Raw genomic sequence first — 21,033 nt, forward strand, 5'->3', positions numbered from 1 at the left:
GGTAGTTTCCCAAAGGAAGCGGTCACACCACTGCATATGAAGTGTATGCACAGGGATTCTCATATGTCTTCCCTGTCCAAGGGACTGGTGGCAAGCACCACAGAGCAGCACTGGTCAGGTGCATTCCAATTAAATTCTTAAGAATTGAGAAAAGGCCGATTCAACACAAAGCAACGATCTGACACCCTTGCCAACAAACCTGTTGCACTGGCATTAAGTTTCAGATATTTGCGGCCACACATAGGTAAACCAATGGGCAAGGTTCTGACTGGTGTTGTAGTGAGTACTGCTCCAGGAGGGCACATGTAACCGGCAAACAGAGGCCTCAGGAGAGCATTAGAATATAATCAAGGAGGCGGCAGGGTACCCAAGGGGCAGCGGAGGGATCAAAACTGGAAGCAGGTTATGTTGCTCCAAATCACGGACCACCCTGACTCCAGCCTTGTCCGCGAAAGCGGACAGCTGATCTTAAAATGCGTCAGAAAATTCGGAAAGTACGACTTACACACAGCCTACAGACATCATAGATATACTACTAGCACGCGCAGGCCTCGGCGAGCCCCAACCCATGGACCAGTCCGCGTTCTAGCTCTGGTGTCCCCGTTACCGATTTGGTGTCCTGGAGACGCCGCCAATAATATGAAATAGTGACACGTTGTTACTAGTAAAAAACGCGATTTAAGCCGCTAACGCTACGTTCAGCACTGCCGCGCCCAACAACTTCTACAACGCCTGTGAGAACTTCACCAAGCAATGGTTGTTCTTGGCAATACTAAGAACTTGTGAATTTTGTGCACCGCTCATGCTTAACTTTGTAGTGCACTGTGGCTTAGTGAAGCACTACGATTGCGTGTAGCATACGTACACATCTTACCTGATAGACGGAGAACAGGGTCTTGTACAAATATCCGCTGAAGAAGAAAAGACTATACACCTTCACATGTGTTAAAACACATGCCAAACTTGAAAAAACAGACGTACAATGAACCTCCACACGTTAAAATAGCAAAAGCATCACTTAAAAGGCGAAAACTATTGAAAACTTTGCAAGCGCCATGGCAAGCGCAAATCCGCCATTGCTGCTGATATTGATGTTGATCAGGCTGTCCCCTTGCGATCGAGTCGGCAAGCGCGTGGAAGCGCGTTTCCTTATTCTATGGAAGCGCAATTGGCGCAATGTAGCCAAAATAAATAAAGAAAACTGCATCAACTCCAAATACACACACGCAAAAGAAAATCGTCGGGATTCTCTATAACGACGTTTCCAACCCCTTGACCGATATTTCATACAGCTCGTTGCATTAATTAAAATACCTCCAGTGCATTGTTTTCATAACGCGCTAAAAAAATTCTGCGCTTAAGCTTACCCGCACAAACACGCGGCGCAAATTCGTAGAACGCCACCAGTGCAGCCCCCCACCACCCAAGAAAATATATGACTAGTCAATAATAATAGCATACAATTATAAGGTGAGCGTCGGCGCAATCAATGGAGAATTCAATTTTATTTGTTATAGAAAATCAAATGCAATGCAGTAAACAATGGATAGAATTAAGCATATAGCTTCCTGGAGTCTAAAAAAAATCTGCCTTGAAACTTGACGCGGTGACGCGGCAAATTGTGAGTATATGATTGAAAATAATTGCTATAGTGTGTTCGTGTATGAGTAAGCTTCTCAAAAGGAGTTTCAAGTGTTTCCATGGTATGGTAAGCTTATATCTTGATTCCTCAAGTTTTTTTTATTTATATAGGTCAATTATGTTTAAAAAGCGAATTGGAAATCCCAATGGTTTTGTTTTTTACCGGGGGAACACAGAGTTGAGCCACTGTTTTGAAACAAACTTTTATTTAAAGTAGTTACAAGTAACACCGACACCCTCGCTCATGACAAAACAACTTTCACTCGCTGTGTCCAGACACTTGGTTCAAGTTGCATGTAATGCTTCATCTCCAAGCTTTGCGTGGTTTCTTAAAGGCATTGTGAAATCTACACGGTGTTTTTATTTTACACCTCCTCATCTCATAGCACAAGATCTGAAATGCGTGAACAAGAAGAATCAGGCCAGCACATATTCACAGAAATGAACTCTTCACAGTGCAGTTGACAAGTGCAAAAATTACAGCAGAAACTGCCAGTCACATGATATGAGCAAAACATAACTGTTCTTTTTGCGGGAAAGCCTCAGTCCCATGCCGACATTAACCCATATGGTGGTCATCACTGGCAATGTTTGAAAGATTTTCATAAAATAGAGACTGAATGTCTGGAATATTTATCATAAGGGAAGTAGAAACTCGCACGTCTTCTAAACAGCACTTTGCAGTGCTAAATGTATGCTGGCTATTGATAGTAATAAATAGTATGACTGTTACAACTGTTAAACAAGACAAAAGCTCACAGAAATATCAAGGCTTGAAGTGATAAACAGCGTTTGGAGGGAGAATGTAGCTGGAGTGAACCCTTTGACAAAGATTTGTCTTCGTCAGTGCCGCAATTAAGTTCGGCACAGCAATCTTTATGCACACTTAGCTCACTTTCCCACACCCTCAATGTAGGATGAAGAGGAGAATAAAATAGTGCGTATAATGAAGTTGAAGTGTAGAAAAGAAATGGGGAGACAGTGAAAGAGAAGGTAGGAGCACTGTTGTAGATTATTCTTTCAAGGTTGCTCTTCCAAAAGAAAAAAAGAAAAATATTAAATGTCTAAGGAAGCATTACCAATTCTTATTATGCCTACTCAAATAAGAGATGCACCATAAGGGATGCAATATAAAACTGATCTGATATGTAGGGTGGCCTAAAGCTTTCTGCATAGTCTTTACAATCATTATGACACTGTCTGCTGCAGCTAAATATGCAGAAGTTTTAATTGAGTGCTCATGACCAGAGCAACTTATCCAGACTGCACACAACACCACTGCGTATGCCCTCTATTTTGGTAATCTGAAAAATAAAAGTTTATTCAAATGGGCAATAAGAACATCACATGGAACACAAAATCTAGATCGAATTATGAGGCATGCCACAGTGCGGGACTCGGTATTATTTTTGACCACCTTGGGTTTTGTGATGTGCACTTAAATTCAATTACACACTTTTTTTTTTCATTTCAACACCACTGAAATGCAGCCACCTTTGCTGGGATTGAACCCGCAAGCTCGAGCTCAGCAGTGCAACATCATAACTACTGCGCTACTGAGTGTTTACACAAATTTATAAGTAGCAAAACACATTGGAGGCTTTTGCACACTGAAGCACTACACACCATCCAATGCACTTCCTTACATCTATGTACAGACATACTTACCAGCGGTTCATATGACAAGCATGGAGGCGTGCTCTAACACACTACCATCCAACAGCTGCCACATACCAGAGATGACCACTGGGTTTGTACCTATTTTCACAGAACACTTACCAGCAGCTCATACAACAAGCATGGTGGCATCTCTCATGCTCTAACACACATACCATCCAGCTGTGACATATGGCTGCACACCACAGACAAAAACAGACGGGCTAATCATCAGAGACCACATGTCATGATTTGTTAACATGCGAGCCCTCAACCTGCTTCAATAAGGCATGACAGCACAGCACTACTGCACCACTTCTCTCTTCCTAACTGCACTGGAGGCTTGTTACCAGTAATCGTGCCCTGCTGACGTGGTTATCTCTTCAGTTTCTATGTTGCTGCCCCTAAGCTGTTATTTAAGGACTTCCTTTTGAGCTTCAGTGGGCCTTGAAAGGCTAGATGATGGCTGCCACAATCTAGGGTTTTTTGTAGAGTGAAATCTTAACAGGTGCACAACTTTTTTGTTGGCTGGTTCATTTGAATGGTCTGGTATCTTTCTTTTTGGGTCACTTTCACTTTCAACAAGCATGAAAACTGGCTCAATCAAATTGTTTGCCTTCTCAGCCACACCCTCAGAGACTTCACTATCTGATATTGCCTGTCTGACTGAGTCCATTTTTGCTCTTAAGAGTGCTGAGTTTGACACTGCTTTGGCTGCTTCCAGCTTTGTTATACTCTGTACAATGTGCAATGCCCGACTTGCCTCACATGCTTCTTCGGGTGAGCTCTCATGGGCCTTGTTGCTGCTAGTTGGATTAGCGATGACCACACAGTGAATGTGCTTGCACACTGTAAAGTGTATAAGATGGTCATAGCAAGTGCACATATAAGTATGCACACACACTGCGCATTCCTTGCACCTCAAAGGACAGCAAGCACCATCTCCCACTTTTGACACTTTATATGAGAGCCCTTTAATAGACTGAGATGGCACAGTCCATATGCCATCTTCATTTAATTTGGCACAAGCTGCCATTTCACTGCCAGACCTGTGGTTCTTCTGAATTCTGCTCAGCTTCTTACCCTTTGCCCCTTTCATCATCTGGATAGCCCTTTTCATTAAAAAATGATTTGTCAAGTCCATGAGGGCAGAAATTAGTTTGTCACCATGCTTATTCCGTTTTTTCTCCAGCATAGTATGCTTTAACGTCCTGTGCTTGCTCTCAAGGTGCATGTTAGTGTTGACAGCTGCTCTAGTCCTAAAGCAATAGGCCCGCTCTTGCGGCCTAACTGCATAGTGGTCATTGAATTACTTCAGGAAGTCCCTCAGTTTTTCTTCCTCACTAGAAAGGAATTGCTTAAAATAATCTTCAAATGCCTTTTCCGCGAGGAACTCTAAGAGTAGCCACACACTATGGTAAACATGTGGCCTTAACTGTTTCTCTACACACTCGAGTATCTTCTTACGCCAATTGTTATCCACATGCCAGGCACAGAGAAGTTTCTGTTGTGCAGCACCCATGACCATGGACCATGCTTTGTAGAATTGCGACGCATCATCAGATATCAATGTCTTAGCAGCCACTTTTTTGGCCATGGCCGACTCCAGATATTTGAAGAATGCTGTCAAAGTTTGCTCGTTCATCCAGTTGCAGATGAAATAAGCTATAGCTACACCTGATCCTACTTTATCTAGCACCAGAAGAGTGGTCAGCTCAAACTGGTACTCTGTAGTTCCATGTGTGGAGTCAAGACATACAGTACCTGCAGGGCCCAATTTTTCTAGTAGCTCCTTCTGAGGCTCTGTCATCAGAACAAGAGCAAAGTCTGCTGAAGGAAATGTACCACTTGGGTCCACTGCACCTTGTGCCTTGTACAGGCGGACAAGTGTTTCACCTTTTCTTTCATCACAAGCACCCACGTGTCTACACTGATAGCGTCATTAGCGTGACAATGTTCAGGAGCAGCAATGTTCAACTGCTGTTTGATGTTATGCAGGGTTGAGCACTCTGCCAAGTGCACTGGCCTCAGCTTGGATGCCACAGATGTTCTTACTCGCTTTAGAATGGTTTTCATGGGCACACCCCTTTCTAGGTTCTCTGCTACGCTGGCCTTTTCCTTGTCACTCATTCTCAAGTGCTGAATTTCTGGCTTATGACCATAGTGGTTTCTTTGATACCTGACTTTTATGGTGGTGCCTTCAGGTGTCGGACTCTGAGTGTTGTCCATTGTGACGGTAATAAATGAAAGACATATCTTACCAGACCTACAGCTCCCCTGACTTTTCTCCCGACGGTCACTATGACCTTCCTTTTTCCTTGCCTCGCCTGATCTATTACAGTAATAGTGGATCCTTGTTTCTCCACTGGCCAGCTTTTTGGTGTCCCTGGGCAAAATGAACCAGCAGTTTTGGCTACCCTCTTCTTCTGCTTTCCATTCATGAAATTCTGTAATAAAAGCACAAAATAGCATTAGATAGTGACAAGTACTATTGGGAGAGAGATGCAAACAAAAGTAATCGCTCTGAAGGCTTTGGACACGGGCTAATGTAGCATTTATTTTACTCCTTCACCTTCAACTCGACTGTGTCATGAGGTCACCCTTGATATGCTCAAATTTATGTTAAAATTGAATTTCAAATGCAATGTGCCATAACTTGAAAGAATTTATCATATTAGTTTTGTTTTAATAAGAAACAAATATGAAACTTAAGCATGATCTATGCTCACTCCTTCCTCAATATTGAATTAGACTGTACATTCATAGCAATGCTGTTACGATAAGACAAAGACGAACTGAGAGCACGTGCTACGCCCCAGAACAGTGTGAATCCCTTCTCTCAGTTTCTTCTTGAAAAGCTCCTTCTTTTCAAGAAGAGCTTGATTTTTTACTGTACATAGGGGCTTGGCGAGGGAGTGTTCCATCGTCACGCGGTTATGATCTGGCTTGGGCATGCGCCTGGTTCGAAGAGGCAGCATTATGTGCGATTTCAATAAACCAGTTGCTAGTCTGCGTTCGTCCTGTCTTCTTGTACGTTGGTGTCTTTTCCCAAGCGCAGTTTACGTTCACAAAAAGATGTCTTACCAAGTAGCCTCCTAACACACTCTTCTTAAAGAAAAAAGGATTGCGCGTGCGTCAAATTTCGCTATACTTTATGAAATCTACAACCAGAGTCCTTCAATTGAAGGACTGTGGTACTACTAAAGAATTTTCCCAAAGTACGCCGGGAGACCAAGCCGCTGACAGCCGCAATTGCAAGTGTGGTCCTGGACCTACGTCGGCCTGCATTCGGACCTATTGCGGCCTGCACTGAGGCGAAGACTACACCACGCACGCAAGTAGCGCAGAGCAACGTCAGAACGCAGAGCAAATTCCTCCTCTCGTTTAAGTAAAAAAAAAAAGGGGGGGGGGGTTGCGCGAGCGTCACATTTCGCTCTATTCCATGAAATGTACTGCTAAAGAGCTTGCCCACAATACGCTGGGAAACCATCCCGGCGACATCCGCAAATTCATGTATGGTCCCGGTTCTGCGTCTCTGCCGCATTGCAACGTGCACTGAGGCGAAGACTAAGCCACGCACGCATGTGGCACAGAGCAACGTCAGAACGCAGAACAGCTTACTCCTGTCGCTTAAAAAAAATAAGAAGATGTACAAACGTCAAATTTCACTCCAGTTGCTGTGCAGGATAGCAGACAATGCCAAACGTATGTCATGTAGCGCATCGCTGGGAGCGCGCACATGACTATACTATAGATGGATAAACAAACAAATTATATTTAACGAGGACACAAACTTCAAAATACCCCAAGGAAATAAATTAGGCACCTGCGCAAAAGCTGCTCTTCGCGAAACAGATGGAGAAAGAGAAAACAAAGGCCCGCAAAGCATAAACAACTGCCTTTTTGGAAGCACACTGCGCAACAAGAAATTAAAAAAAAGTCCAAGATATAATATTGCGTTTAAACGTCATTTGCTCACGATGACTGAGAATAAATTTAATAAAACTGTTCCTCACCCTTACTGTTCCGGAACACCAGGTGCACGTCAGCCTCGAAGTTGTGCGCAGCGATCTGGTGCACCGAATACTTCTCCATTGTAGGCAGGGAAGGGCCACATACGTCGCATTTCATCAATTTCTTGACATCCACGGCCATTTTGTGAACGTTCCTGATGTGTTGCAGCATGTTCTTCCTCTGTATGAATAGTTTGCTGCAAAATTCGCAGCGACGATCGTCATCGCCGATGGCAGCTCGATCACAGACGCGCGCCATTCCGAAGCGGAGTATGCGGCGTTTGGAAGCACGTGGTTTCTGTGTCATTTCACGCACTACAGCAATACAGAGAAGAAACCTCCCCAATCACGTGACACACTAGGTATTCGGTGGCCCCATAGGGACAGTTGGAAACCAACTTAGGGAACCAACATCCGGGAACGCAGGGTCACGTGGATGTTGCCTTCTATTGTTCACCGGCCTCAGCCGGCCTGCGGGGAGACGCATGTTTCATGTCACCTAATAGGACTATCTCAGCACCATTCCCGAAACCCCTAATATCAGCGCTTATGCATTCCACTAACTCTTTATTCTTCTCTGTGCAATTTATTCCGGTCCACAAATACGTAACTCCAAGCCAAGTTTCTTTCCCACTCATTGTACCTGATAACCAAAGATGCTCTTGACATTGTGAATTTACTCTTTTCCATTTGGCTCCCTGATGGATGAGCATTCCGACTCCCCCTCCCTTCCTTTCCGACTTAGTTCTGTTGCACCCTTCCCATACATAATTCTCAATAACTGGCGGCTCTTCTGAGTCTCTAAGGTGCGTTTCTGTAACCGCATACACCCCTATTTGTTCTCTATGTAACTGCTCCTCAATCTCTGCCCACTTTTCCTTTCTTCTGCCGCCCTGCATGTTTATGTAGCCTATTGCATGGCGAGCTCTTGTTCTTGCTTTCCTCCTTTTCCTGTTATCGACGGCGATGCTCTTCTGATGTTCCCCTAGGGGACCTTCTTTATTACTACCTACTCTGACCTCCTGAGCGCCCGCGGGCCCCCTAAAGAAGCAACAGCGCGACCCCCAAGTCGCCAGCCCACTTCTCGTGCTAGCCTGTAATTGAAGTGGATCCCATCTCGTTTAAAACCACCACAACTTCTCACTTCCCTGTTTACTTCGACAACCTCGAAGCCTTTCTCTCGGCTCATTTTCCATATTGCCTCCGGCATCCGATGGATGGATGGATGTTATGAGCGTCCCCTTTGGAACGGGGCGGTGGCTTGCGCCACCAAGCTCTTGCTACTATGCTGCCTAATATCCTACCTAGATTCACCAATGAAAAAAAAAACCACTATGAACTACCACGTCCAAATTTTCTGATACCCTATTGCGAACTGTGCTTTTGTACGTCTCCGTCTTTTGTCGTTTCCCTACTTTTTTTCCACCAATCCATCCGGCATGTTCAGCGCCCCTAGCAGAGAAAGCACGAATTAATGTATTCGACCAAATTACAGTAGCTACACTTGCGCGCTTATGCTGAAACGCGCCTCGATTGACTTTTCGCCCTCTGTGGCCATTTGTTGAACTTGAGAGTGTGCGGGGCCTGGGTGCACGATCGAGGCGTGCTCCGTGATCACTGCGCATGCGTGAGCTGAGAGAAGGTGAGAAAGGAGAACAACTCTTTTTTCGCAGGATGTGACGTCACATTGTTGCTTGTTTTTACTTTTTTGAAAGAGCTACTCTCGAACGTAGATTAGCCATTGCCGTCGTGTCGGCTGCAAGAGGTTCTGCGCGCGCTTGGCGTGCTTTTGTGCGTGTCGAAAGCGTATAACGTGCGCGATATTCGTGCGAGCGCAGTTTTACTTGAGCAATCGTGGGCTTGGACTCCGTGACATTTGCTTTCGTCATATGCAAGTTAGGGGCTTGCCGACAGGTAAACCGCCGCTGTACTTAGGTGAATACCTTGTTTTTCGTGGTCCTGAAATAAATAGCGCGTCGCCGCGATGGTGACTTCAATCGAGTGCGGTAATTGCTGCGCATTACGGGCGATTTAATTGCACAATACGTGCTGCATTATCGGTGTAGATGGAGAAAACTTATCCTATGAGCCTTACTTCTGTCAGTCAGTCGGTTACATGTTTCGCTCTTATCCAGTGCACATATCCACTAACGATCTGCTTCAAATATCGACGAAGTGTCTATTCATCGTGCAGATGTTTTTTTATTATTATTTTTTATTCACACAACTAGCGATGGGCAGCAGGGTTACGGCCGTGAGTTTTCCTTTCGAGCAAACCTTTTCAAATTGAAGTTTTCGCTCATGTTCGCGAGATAGCAAATTTAAGTGTTACACCCGCTGCTGTATTTTTCGATTCCATGTGACCTAGATTTAAGCTGCCTCAGGTTGTATTAACGCGCGCAGAGGCTTTTCGAAAAATAGTTGTCACCTGAGTTCTTTTGGAATGGTGCTATTTGTGAAATTGATCATATTTCCCCTGGTCATGCTCAACTACTTACTGGTCAGATGCTTGAACTTCCGAAGAAGTATTTGTAAAGTTTCCCTTCCAACTCAGTATTGTAACCGACGCTTCTCGGAAGTATGAGTGGTATTTGCCCCTGCAACACTGCCACGAGTTCAAGTTCAAATTGTGCCCACCGACTGTCTATCCGTGTGCCACTAGAAAGCAAAGAACTGATTTCTCAATTGTCGCAACATTTCTTTTTCATTCCATCTTCAAGAAATTTGTTTACTTCTTTTCCTGGTCACTGTGGACTTGCACACATCGAAGTTTTGGATAGTTTGGCAAAAGCATTGCATAGTGGGCCTGTAGCGTTTTTTTTTTTTGTATTTAGCGCATTGCCCTTCTGACTGGACAAATTAAGTAACTGCATTACAAATATTTCACTTCCTTGGAATGTCTGTTCCATGTGCCTCATAACAGTACACGGTTGAATTTGGCACATGCACCTTCATATGACCAAGTGTAGGTTTGTATTGCAATGGAAGTAAGAACATGAGTGCTTCAATTGTCTTCATCACATTGCTGATGCCTTCAATGTGTGAAAATGGCTTGTAACAATATTGCTGCGTTTCATGTGAGGATATGGAATAGGATAACTGTCTTCTTTTATGCTGAAGGTATTCACCCCTTTTGCCTGTTGGGCTTCAAATCTTGTAGAAAATGGTGTGAGCAGCCTGGGGTGTGCCTGAAGAGCAATGCTAGTTTGTGCATGATCATATTGTTGCTGCTGGGAAGATGACATCTTAGGCACATTTTTTTCATACAATTAACACAAATGTTTCCATCCTACCCCTTGTGGCTCAATCGTAGTAGACCTGTTCGTTTTTCAGTTACATTGTTGTTTATTTTTGTTAGATATCAGTATTATGTACTATCAAGTTAGTGGGAATATAAAGCTATTTGATGTTGTATTCATAGGGAATCCTAGCCGATCCCTCGTCATGGGTATGTGCCATATGTCACAGGCAACAGTCATTCTAGTCTCTCTTCTTGTGGTAAAGGTATCCCAAAGCCTATTTTGTATGCTTGCAGATGAGTTGAGATTTACACATCAATGCCAGCTCACAAAGCATCTAATACGGCAATCAGCCAGCCACCTCCGCAGATGGACAATTCTGCAGTTTCCAATCATATTGTTTCTGTTGTCCTTGGCAGAGATGTTGATTGTACACAGAGGGAATATATTGTAGGACAATAAAAATAACTTGTCATGACAAGGGCAATATATGGTAGAAATTATAGTAGACTATGACCAGCATTAGCGCAAGCCCTGCGGTATCTAAAAAATGAGTAAAGTGCTGGTTTTCATATGCTATAGCTGCTGTGTGCATTAAGCTCAAAACTCCCTTCTTGGCAACATAACCCAGGAATGCCCACTCCGAACACTCTTGCACATGCACTTTGACAGCATCTGCTTTGATCTACCTAATTGCATATCAGTAAAGATGGGTCTAGTTCACTAAAGACTGACAATGCTGCATTTGAATGGAACCAAACTGTTCTCGAAAAGTTATTGAAACCAGTCAAGCAGGTTTTTGAGAACTTTTAATCTGGCAAAATGACAAAATGAAAGTTATTTGAAATAAGTGATGCAATGCTGATGAGGTTTGGGCATGCATTTCAAGGTGCTTGGCCTTCATTATCTCTAATCATAGTGAACCTGCCAAATTGGCAAGGATCTTGAATGAATTCTTCACTAGGCCCAACTATTTTGTTGCTGCCCTATATTGTCTCTATAGGAAGAGTGCACAACAAAAATCTTGTGGCTTCCTGTAATCATAACACCCTATAACTTCCTTAGATGTAGGGCCATTTGATATTCACCAATAAATACTTACACAGGATTTAGATGATGCCTTTAAAGATGTGTCCCTCATGCTTACAGGTAAAGGAGCACTGACATTAAACTTTTGGACTGAATTTTTTTATATTAATCTGGTTCCAAATGGCAGCTTTTATGACCACACCATGCCACTGAAAGCTGCATGTGCTTTGAGCGATTCTTAATGTGTGCTAAGACTTGCTTCACTAAATAAATTTTCTTATGACTCTTCTCAAACATCTAAATTAAAATTAATTTAATTCTAGTGTTCTACAAGTCACAACCACGATACGATTACGAGGCATGCCATAGTTGCGGACTCTGGCTTAACTTTAATCGCCTGAGGTGTTTAACATGCACCCACTCCCCAGTGTGCACCAAGACAGAAAGGAAAGACCAATATTGTGCTGCATAGTGCACCTAACATGCTCAGTTTTCAATGACCTAATAATGGCATGGCTTACTCATGAACAACTGCAGCATGCATCATTTGTTTGTGACCTACCATGCAATGTTGTCACCAGATTATGGGGCCACACTGCCTTTGGCACATGTTTAAATGTTGGCGTTAAGGATATATTTGTTGCACATAGAAGGAATTTGAAGTTTTGTAGTGTAGTTAACTGAGTGACAGCTACACACGCATAAGAAAAAAATTGTGCCAGGACTACTTAAACTCTGCAGTGTTTGAGTTTGACCAATTCTTGCGATTTTGCACATTTCGGATGACTGCAGGTCATTCATTACAGTTATACCAGCTTTTGTACTTTTTAGACATGCTGTCTGCCCCGGTTTTATACAGTGATCATAGATAGCCACACCACACCATGTTGGTAGAAGAATTCAGAATTTTAGTAAAATGGGGTTGCTCCATGTTGAGGTGCACCAGCATGTCATAGTAAATAGAAGCCAGAAGCAGCAGCATTTTAAGGTATTGTGCCGCACCATGTAAAGTCAAATTATTGTGCCCCCCTCCACTCTCGCTGGCAAAACCTGCTGGTGAAGCATTGTGAGCAAGCTTTCGAGGTACGCTGCACTTTTTCCAAAACAGCGTCCGAGGCAGCCATCTATTTTGCCTACAGGACGAAAAGTCCCTGGCCAGGAGTGCATCGAACATACGGAAATAGCTGTCAATTGTGCTGCTGAACTTCTAGAGATTTATAGTTTTGACCTCAGGTTGCAGAACACAGCAATGCTATAGCAAGCAGTGTGGTGAAAGCTGTTTCTTCTACAAGACGAAAAGTCCCTGGCCAGGAGTGCATCGAACATACGGAAATAGCTGTCAATTGTGCTGCTGAACTTCTAGAGATTTATAGTTTTGACCTCAGGTTGCAGAACGCAGCAATGCTATAGCAAGCAGTGTGGTGAAAGCTGTTTCACGGCTCTACCACGGCATAGCCAGCACTGCATGCATATACTATACACAACCATGAGGTTTTAGCAGCAATACTTAACAGTAAATTGTATTTGTACAACTTCACTCTGTCTTTAACACTGCCAGGCTTTAAAATACAGGAGAAGAGGTCACTGTCATTCATTTGATGTGTTCATACAAAAAAAGTGTGTGCATGGAAGGGGTTAAGGCTCCTTTGTCAAGCCAAAATGCTTCCTGGCATGATAAAGTGAAGCGTTGTGCATTTCAGTCTGCAGTTGCTCACTGCACTTTCAAAAGCACAATCAGCACAGAGAGCACAGGAAAACACACAAGCAATGGTTCAGCAATTTATTTGAAACAAATGCAACTTTGTTTTACAGAAAGACCACATTCCAAAAAAGCAACCACATGCTATGCAGACAATACAGCCAACTTATGTTATTTGTACAGATGTTAACATGCCCTGCCTTTATATGTGGAAATGTTTCAAGTCTCAAAGTGTGCCCCTACTTTGTAGCTTGTCCTTGGAACAATGGATGATTCAAACAAATGCTAAATTTAGCACCATTGCCGCACTGATAGAAGAAAACTACATATTAAAATGGCAACTTCTTGGAGAACAGAAAAATGTGTATAGTAAACTTCCAATAATCTGACTCTGGTTAATTTAATTTTTTCAGTTAATTCGAACCTGGCCGACGCCCATGCATTTCTATGGGATTAAACATTCATCATTTCGATCCTAAAACTGGCATTCGCTGGATAATGCGAACTTGACCAGACCCCAATAATGACCCCTTTTAGTGGCAGCGCATGTCTCAGTAGAGCTTAGGGGACAGTGAATGCGTTAAACAAATGCCATCTCCTCTCTGAAATGCCTATTTTTGACCCACCCGAGAAAGACTTTCAAGCAGTAACGGTAGCTGACAATGTCCGGTTGTAGTACTTATCTGTTTCTAACGAACACTTTTTGTTTTCGAAGGACATTGAGACGAAAATTGCCTAGCTGTGCAATCGATTGCGAAACTAAAACCGTGGTTGTAGCATTCATATGCTTTACCACATATCATGGCTGTAATATGGCGAAGCTGGCTTTAGAAAATCAGCTGCCATTCTAAAAAATGAGGTACGCATAGGTTTCTACTTTGGTTTGGAGTTAAGTCATTTCTACTTTAGTTTTATACTGTGGACAAATAGAAATTTGATGCACATTCGTTTCAGAGGCGTGTTACTCAAGCACATATTGCCAAATGAATCAACGGTTTTTGCATCTTTGCAAACAGCAGGTTTTTGCATCTTAATTCGACCCGTCAGTCTCGTGAGGGTAGAATTAACGGAAGTTGATTGTATAAATTGCGTGATGAAGCACCAAGAAAGTTACCTTGCTCAGGTAGTGAAAAAGCATGGAAAACGTGCTTCACACAACATCCACCGATGTTCTGTTGCAGATGCAAAAGCTGCCTCTCTTATCTGGAACAGAATAAATTCCTTTCGAAGGCAAAATAAAAAACAGAAAGAGAAGTCATCAAGGCATTCCACGTCCATCTTATTCAGTCTTTACAGTGTTGCTACATCACCATTTGCTTAGCCTCCTATGCCGAAAAAAATTGTCGAAAATAAAATGACCTGATTCCCATGTTTTTCACCATCCAAGCAGTGTTTACTGCCAATTATTACTGCTTTCTGTAACCTCACCTGTAAATACTGTATTTTAACCTGTATGTTAACACTGAGCTATACGATAAGCTTAGTGAAAGTTAAAAAAGAATACTGGATGTTCATTTCTGTTTCTTTAGACATAAGAAGGGGTGCTTAAAAGCGGGCCACATTTGCAAAATGCTTGAATAAACAGCAACTACCCCAGTCATGCGCTGATTGTGGCCATGCTGTCCCTGCAAACTTTTAATCTCATCCGCCCACCTAACTTTCTGCCGCCCCCTGCTACGCTTCCCCTCTCTTGGAATCCAGTCCATAACCCTTAATGACCATCCGTTATCTTCCCTCCTCATTACATGCCCTGCCCATGCCCATTTTTCTTGATTTCAAGTAAGATATCATTAACTCGCGTTTGTTCCCTCACCCAATCTGCTCTCATCTTACCCCCTTAACGTTACACCCATCATTCTTCTTTCCATAGCTCGATGTGTCGTCCTCAGTTTAAGTAGAACCGTTTTTGTAAGCCTCCAGGTTTCTGCCCCGTAGGTGAGTACTGGTAAGACACACCAGTTATACACTTTTCTCTTCAGGGATAATGGCAACCTGCTGTTCATGATCTGAGAATGCCTGCCAAACGCACCCCAGCCCATTCTTATCCTTCTGATTATTTCGGTCTCATGATCCGGACTCGCGGTCACTGCCTGCCCTAAGTAGATGTATTCCCTTACCACTTCCAGTGCCTCGCTACCTATCGTAAACTGCTGTTCTCTTCCGAGACTTAAAAATTACTTTAGTTTTCTGCAGATTAATTTTCAGACCTACCATTCTGCTTTGCCTCTCCGGGTCAGTGAGCATGCATTGCAATTGGTCCCCTGAGTTACTAAGCAAGGCAATATCATCAGCGAATCGCAAGTAACTAAGGTATTCTCCATTAACTCTTATCCCCAATTCTTCCCAATCCAGGTCTCTAAATACCTCCTGTAAACATGCTGTGAATAGCATTGGAGGGTTCGTATCTTCCTGCCTGACACCCTTCTTTATTGGGATTTTGTTGCTTTCTTTATGAAGGACTACGGTGGCTGTGGAGCCACTGTAGATATCTTTTAGTATTTTTACATATGGCTCGTCTACACCCCAATTGCATAATGCCTGTGACTGCTGAGGTTTTGACTGAATCAAACACTTTCTTGTAATCAATGAAAGCTATGTATAAGGGGTGGCATTAAAATGAGATCTTTCGTCTCCTGCGATAGCTTACTGGTATCCTGTCTAACGAAGTTACAACCGACTTCTACTGCACACTCCTTAATGATGCCCATAAGATTTTCGTTCATTGCTTCAACACTAAGGTTCTCTTCCCGAGTTAAAGCCCTATACTTATTCTGTAGCTTGATCCGAAATTCCTCTATTTTCCCTCTTACCGCTAACTCATTGATCGGCTTCTTATGTGCCAGTTTTTTCATTCCCTCCTCAAGTCTAGGCTAATTCGAGATCTTACTATTCTATGGTCACTGCAGCGCACCTTGCTGAGCACGTACACATCTTGTATGATGCCAGGGTTAGCACAGGGTATGAGGTCTATTTCATTTTTAGTCTCGCCATTAGGGCTCCTCCACGTCCACTTTCGGTTATCCCGCTTGCGGAAGAAGGTATGCATTGTCCGCAAATTATTCCGTTCTGCAAACTCTACTAATAACTCTCACCTACTATTCCTAGAACCTTTGCCATATTCCCCCACTGACTTTTCTCCAGCCTGCTTCTTGCCTACCCTGGCATTGAAGTCGCCCATCAGTATAGTGTATTTTGTTTTGACTTTACCTATCGCCAATTCCACGTCTTCGTAGAAGCTTTCGACTTCCTGGTTATCATGACTAGATGTAGGGGCGTAGACCTGTATGACCTTCAATTTGTACCTCTTATTAAGTTTAACAGCAAGACCTGCCACCCTCTCGTTAATGCTATACAATTCCTGTATGTTACCAGCTATATCCTTATTAAACAGGAATCCGACTCCTAGTCCTCGTCTCTCCGCTAAGCCCTGGTGGCACAGCATGTACCCGCTTTTTAGCACTGTATATGCTTCATTTGTCCTCCCAACCTCACTGAGCTCTATTATATCCCATTTAATGTCCGCTAATTCCTCCAATAGCACTGTTAGACTCTCCTCACTAGAAAACGTTCTAGCATTAAACATTGCCAGGTTCAGATTCCAATGGCGGCCTGTCCAGATCCAGAGATTCTTAGCACGCTCTGCTGCATCACAGGTCTGACCGCCGCAATGGTCAGTTGCTTTGTAGCTGCTGGGGACTATTGTTCTATTCATATAGAAAGTTGTGGCCACGTACTGCACCAAGGTGGCCAATCCTGCTCTGGTGAGGGAGTGCATTACCGGTTCTGGTCACCGGGGTCAGGCCACCAGGCCTGTTTATACAGCTGTATCAACATGTGGATTTTTTTTTTTATCCAGTGGAAAATTGCGTGGCTCCGGGATTTGAACCACAGTCCTTTTGCACGTGAGGCAGATGCTCTACCTCTACGCTATCGCATCAGGGCGCAAGTAGTAAGTAATTATACAGAAAGCGTTTTATTTACTGTAATTGGAGGATTGGAGTAGATTAGTTTGACCACTCAAGGAGTGGGAATGGTTCAACTGTCAGAACTCCGACAAAAGGACTGGAATCACATAAACCACAACTCTGAAGGAATGGAGTGGAACTAGAATGGAGCGCCCCCAGTCTGCAATTCTGCACCATACCGATACATCCTGTTCTTGGGCAATGACAGCGCAGCTCTAGAACCACAAAGACAACCGCACTACCAGGGCGAAACACATCGAAGCCCCGTCAGCTGCTGCATGAGCACGTGCTGCCAACGAGCAATCCTGCACAACACACACACACGCAGTGCACAGACTGGTACCCTACGTAGGAGCTAGGACTCGCGAAAACTATAGTGTTCTCCACAAATGTGACGCGTACCAGGCCGCCGAACTCCTTGCCCTGTGCACGTTGCTGTCTATCTTCATGAGCCTAGATCCTGATGCAACCACTGGTGCCACGCTGCTATTTTCAAAGGCCACCACTAGGTGAAGCGCCAGGGACCGCCCAGGCCAGGGGACATCGGCTTGGTCCGATACACAAACGACAGTAAACTTCGAATTGACAGGACTACGAATTGGATTAGTAAATTCTTAACTAACCGGTACCAATTTGTAACTACTAATTAACTTTCTTCTCCGCGATCGCTAGTAAGATCTGGTGTGCCACAAAGCTCTGTATTGGGACCAATGTTATTCCAACACATACATGGCTCCACAAAATAGTTTGGTTTGAAAACATATGTGAGTGCATATGCTTGTATTGGACAGCGAGAATAATTAAGAGTCAGTAAGCAATGTCAAATACATGCAATCTGGCTTACAAAACAAAAGGAACTGGTCACTATTTAGTAATAGTTTTCCTTTAAACAACTTCACCCTTGAAAAGTTCCTCATTCTACAAAGGTTTATATAGTGAAATATAGAAATATTTGGATGTATTTGAGTTATCACCTGGCCCAAGGAACTTCTAGTAGCAGCCTGTCTCGATCTCGCAATTCCTGGCACTGCCCAATATACAGCATGCCTGACTGCTGCAATGGTCAAGTGCTCTGCAGTTGTGGGAAACCGAGGGATAAGAGTTGATTACACAATTTACGGCATTTCCAAATTTTTAACTTAGTACCATCTCTATACTATGTCTACACTATGCCGCTAGACCATTGCTGTGCTGCAGTCATCATAATATTAATTACTCATCGTATACACAAGCTATACAACTGTTTAGGAAAAATTTTAAACTGCGCGAGGAAGACAGGACGTGAACTGAAACATAGACACACACAAAGCACAGGCTTCCAACTGGTTTTATTTTGTGAAAGCAAAGAATATATAAGGTACTTCAATATAGCAAAACAAGGAGCAATTGCAAATAATTTGTGCACGAGGTATTGACGAAAAATATCAAGGCCATGTCTGCATTAAGAGTGCAGGAGAGTCTTAATGTGCCCATCTAAGACTTTAATTCTTTCCTTGAGAATCTCCTCTTGCAGTGCAGGAGCTGCGACAGCAAAAGCTGCCAGCCTTATGAGGAACAGAATAAATTCCTTTCGAAGGCAAACTGAAGAACAGAAAGAGAAGTCATCAAGGCATTCCACATCGCTAAAAGGTGTGACAACTAAGTTAGCTCAACCTCTTGATCCCTATCAAGGAAAGAAATAGAATTCTTAGATGTGCACATTGGGACTCTACTGCGCTCTTAATGCACAGGTGGCCTTGCTATTTTTGTCACTGCCTCGTGCACAATTTCTTTGCGAATGTTCTTTGTTTTGCCATTTTGAAGAACCTTATAAACTCTCTGCCGTCACCAAACAAAGCCAGTCGGAAGTCTACACTTTGTGCATGCATCTATGTTTTTGTTCATGTCCTGCCTTCCTCGCAGAGTTTAAAATTTTGCTGAAGCTACGAGCTGACTAGCCCAAAACATGCCTTACTTCAGTGTACAGCTGGGCTTGTTGGTAAAGCTACACAATGCAGCTCAAGTGTGTGTCTGCTCTTCCGTGTTCTCATAATGTGGCTCAGCCTTGAGTGCATGTGTAGTTTCAATACTGGCTACTATATTTTAACGACTAATATAATTTCAATCTTCAACTTCCAGCCAGACAGAGCACCTCATACTACATTCTGAACATTGCTGCAGTGTAGCAGGATTTCTGTCTAATGCATTGGCCGCTACCACCAAATGCCTGAGAAATTAAAAAAAATTATGTAGATTCCAAGCACAGTGGGGATTCATGTTACAGGAGGCATACTGCAGGTAAATGGCTACATATTGTTGGTTTGGGTTCTTCCAAACATTGCAGTGTTGACCAATGTGTTTGTGTATGGTGAGTGATTGCATATATGACACAAGCTTTGTGAGGAGAGTACGAATGCAAAGGCATGGTTTCTTTGCCTCTTTCCTAACACTTTGTGGCGGCTGCTGTTTTGACGAGTGGAAAACTTGGCTTATGCAGTATGCGCAAATGGGTTTTGAGACTTTTAAGACCAATTTCCTTGAGGCAAAGTTTAGCATGGAGCCAGTTTTGTCACAAGGAAGTTATTCCTACTCACACATGCCTGTTTTTTTTTTTTTTTTCATTTAGTTTCAGGTCCACCTAAATTATTGCAGTCATGACAGCCGTTACATATAATATGGTAGCATCAATCTTTGTATTAATCATTCGAGTATTGAAATCTAAAAGTTTGCAGCAGTGTAAAAGGACAGGAGGACAAGAGGAGAGAGGAGAAGAGAGGTTGCAGTGTAACAGAAATAGGCAAGCACTAATTGAGCGACAAGACCACTGGACACAGGAAAAGCAGATTTAGCTGAAACACAGCAGCCTGTAAGGAAGAGATGGAACATAATTCTTTGTGAAGCTTAGTCTCCATCACAGTTTTATATACCATCGGAGATCATGAACATGCCAGAGGCAAAGCATACTGTTACGGGGATGTTGGGAGCATAGAAAGACTGTATTTACAATATATACTGTCATGTGGTAGTGACGGTTGAGAAGGCAGCAAAACTATGATTAACGAAACGAGCATTTTATTGGGCGAACTTGTGCCCTCAAAAGAGGCTACACTCAAAGAAGGATGGTAGTGGTGAACACGATCGGCGGTCGTCGAAAATCTGATGAGCGGGTCAAGCGCGTCGGCTTTTATAAATCTGTCGTCGAATGTTCCAGAGCAGTCACTGGGACCTGCGTGCCTTCCACAATGTTCCACATTATTCGCGTCGCGCACACATGCAATCAGATAACACAAGTTGCGGTGAAAGACAGTGGACGGAACCATCGATAACATTCCAGAAACTTCTTTTACATGCAGGCGCGTCCTGTGCTGTGCGATAACATTTGTTAGGCGGCGAGAAGTGGTCTCCCAATAAACATAAAGAAGTACACGTGTCAATATACAAGATGAGGCAGAGTAGTTAAGCTGGCTGACCACCAACAGCACGCAGCAGCCAGCGTGCTGCGGTCTTCTTCCTTTCTTTTTTCATCCTTCCGTAACAGGACCCCCGGGTGGCGAAGCGCCGTCTCGGCTCATGGTAGGCAAAGAATCGCGAGCGAAGTATGGCTTCAGCCGCGAAACATGCACGACGTCAACAGGCGTCAGACTTGAAGATGCATCAAACTGAAGTGGCGAAATCTCGTAATTTATGTCGTTAACTTGACTTAGGACTTCATAAGGCCCTGTGTAGTGAGACAGAAGCTTCTGGGAGAGGCCAACCCGACGACATGGTGACCAAAGGAGCATCCAAGCAACTGGTGCGAACTTTACATCATG

General features: G+C 43.5%; 1 protein-coding gene and 1 long non-coding RNA gene across 3 annotated transcripts; one reads left to right on the forward strand and one right to left on the reverse strand.

Annotated features, from left to right (window-relative positions):
• Positions 1-1,497: 1,497 nt before the first annotated feature.
• On the reverse strand, positions 1,498-7,582 carry LOC142580188 (uncharacterized). 2 transcript variants are annotated; one of them, XM_075691071.1, is made up of 3 exons: positions 7,314-7,582; positions 5,559-5,744; positions 1,498-2,035 (listed from the first exon to the last, which is right to left on the reverse strand). In XM_075691071.1, the coding sequence occupies exons 1-3, from the start codon at positions 7,567-7,569 to the stop codon at positions 2,022-2,024; spliced, it is 456 nt and encodes a 151-aa protein (XP_075547186.1). In that variant the 5' UTR covers positions 7,570-7,582; the 3' UTR covers positions 1,498-2,021. The 2 variants fall into 2 exon arrangements, 1 of the variants encoding a protein (XP_075547186.1); XR_012827621.1 differs by having other exon boundaries at positions 1,525-2,035; positions 4,061-5,744.
• A 1,456-nt stretch (positions 7,583-9,038) lies between these two features.
• On the forward strand, positions 9,039-20,248 carry LOC142580189 (uncharacterized). The gene is made up of 3 exons (XR_012827622.1): positions 9,039-9,245; positions 17,134-17,226; positions 19,361-20,248. It is a non-coding gene; the product is annotated as an uncharacterized LOC142580189 (long non-coding RNA).
• The last annotated feature ends 785 nt before the right edge of the window (positions 20,249-21,033 follow it).

The sequence above is a fragment of the Dermacentor variabilis genome, chromosome 4 (genome assembly GCF_050947875.1).
Source record: "Dermacentor variabilis isolate Ectoservices chromosome 4, ASM5094787v1, whole genome shotgun sequence".
Classification (NCBI taxonomy): Eukaryota; Metazoa; Arthropoda; class Arachnida; order Ixodida; family Ixodidae; genus Dermacentor; species Dermacentor variabilis.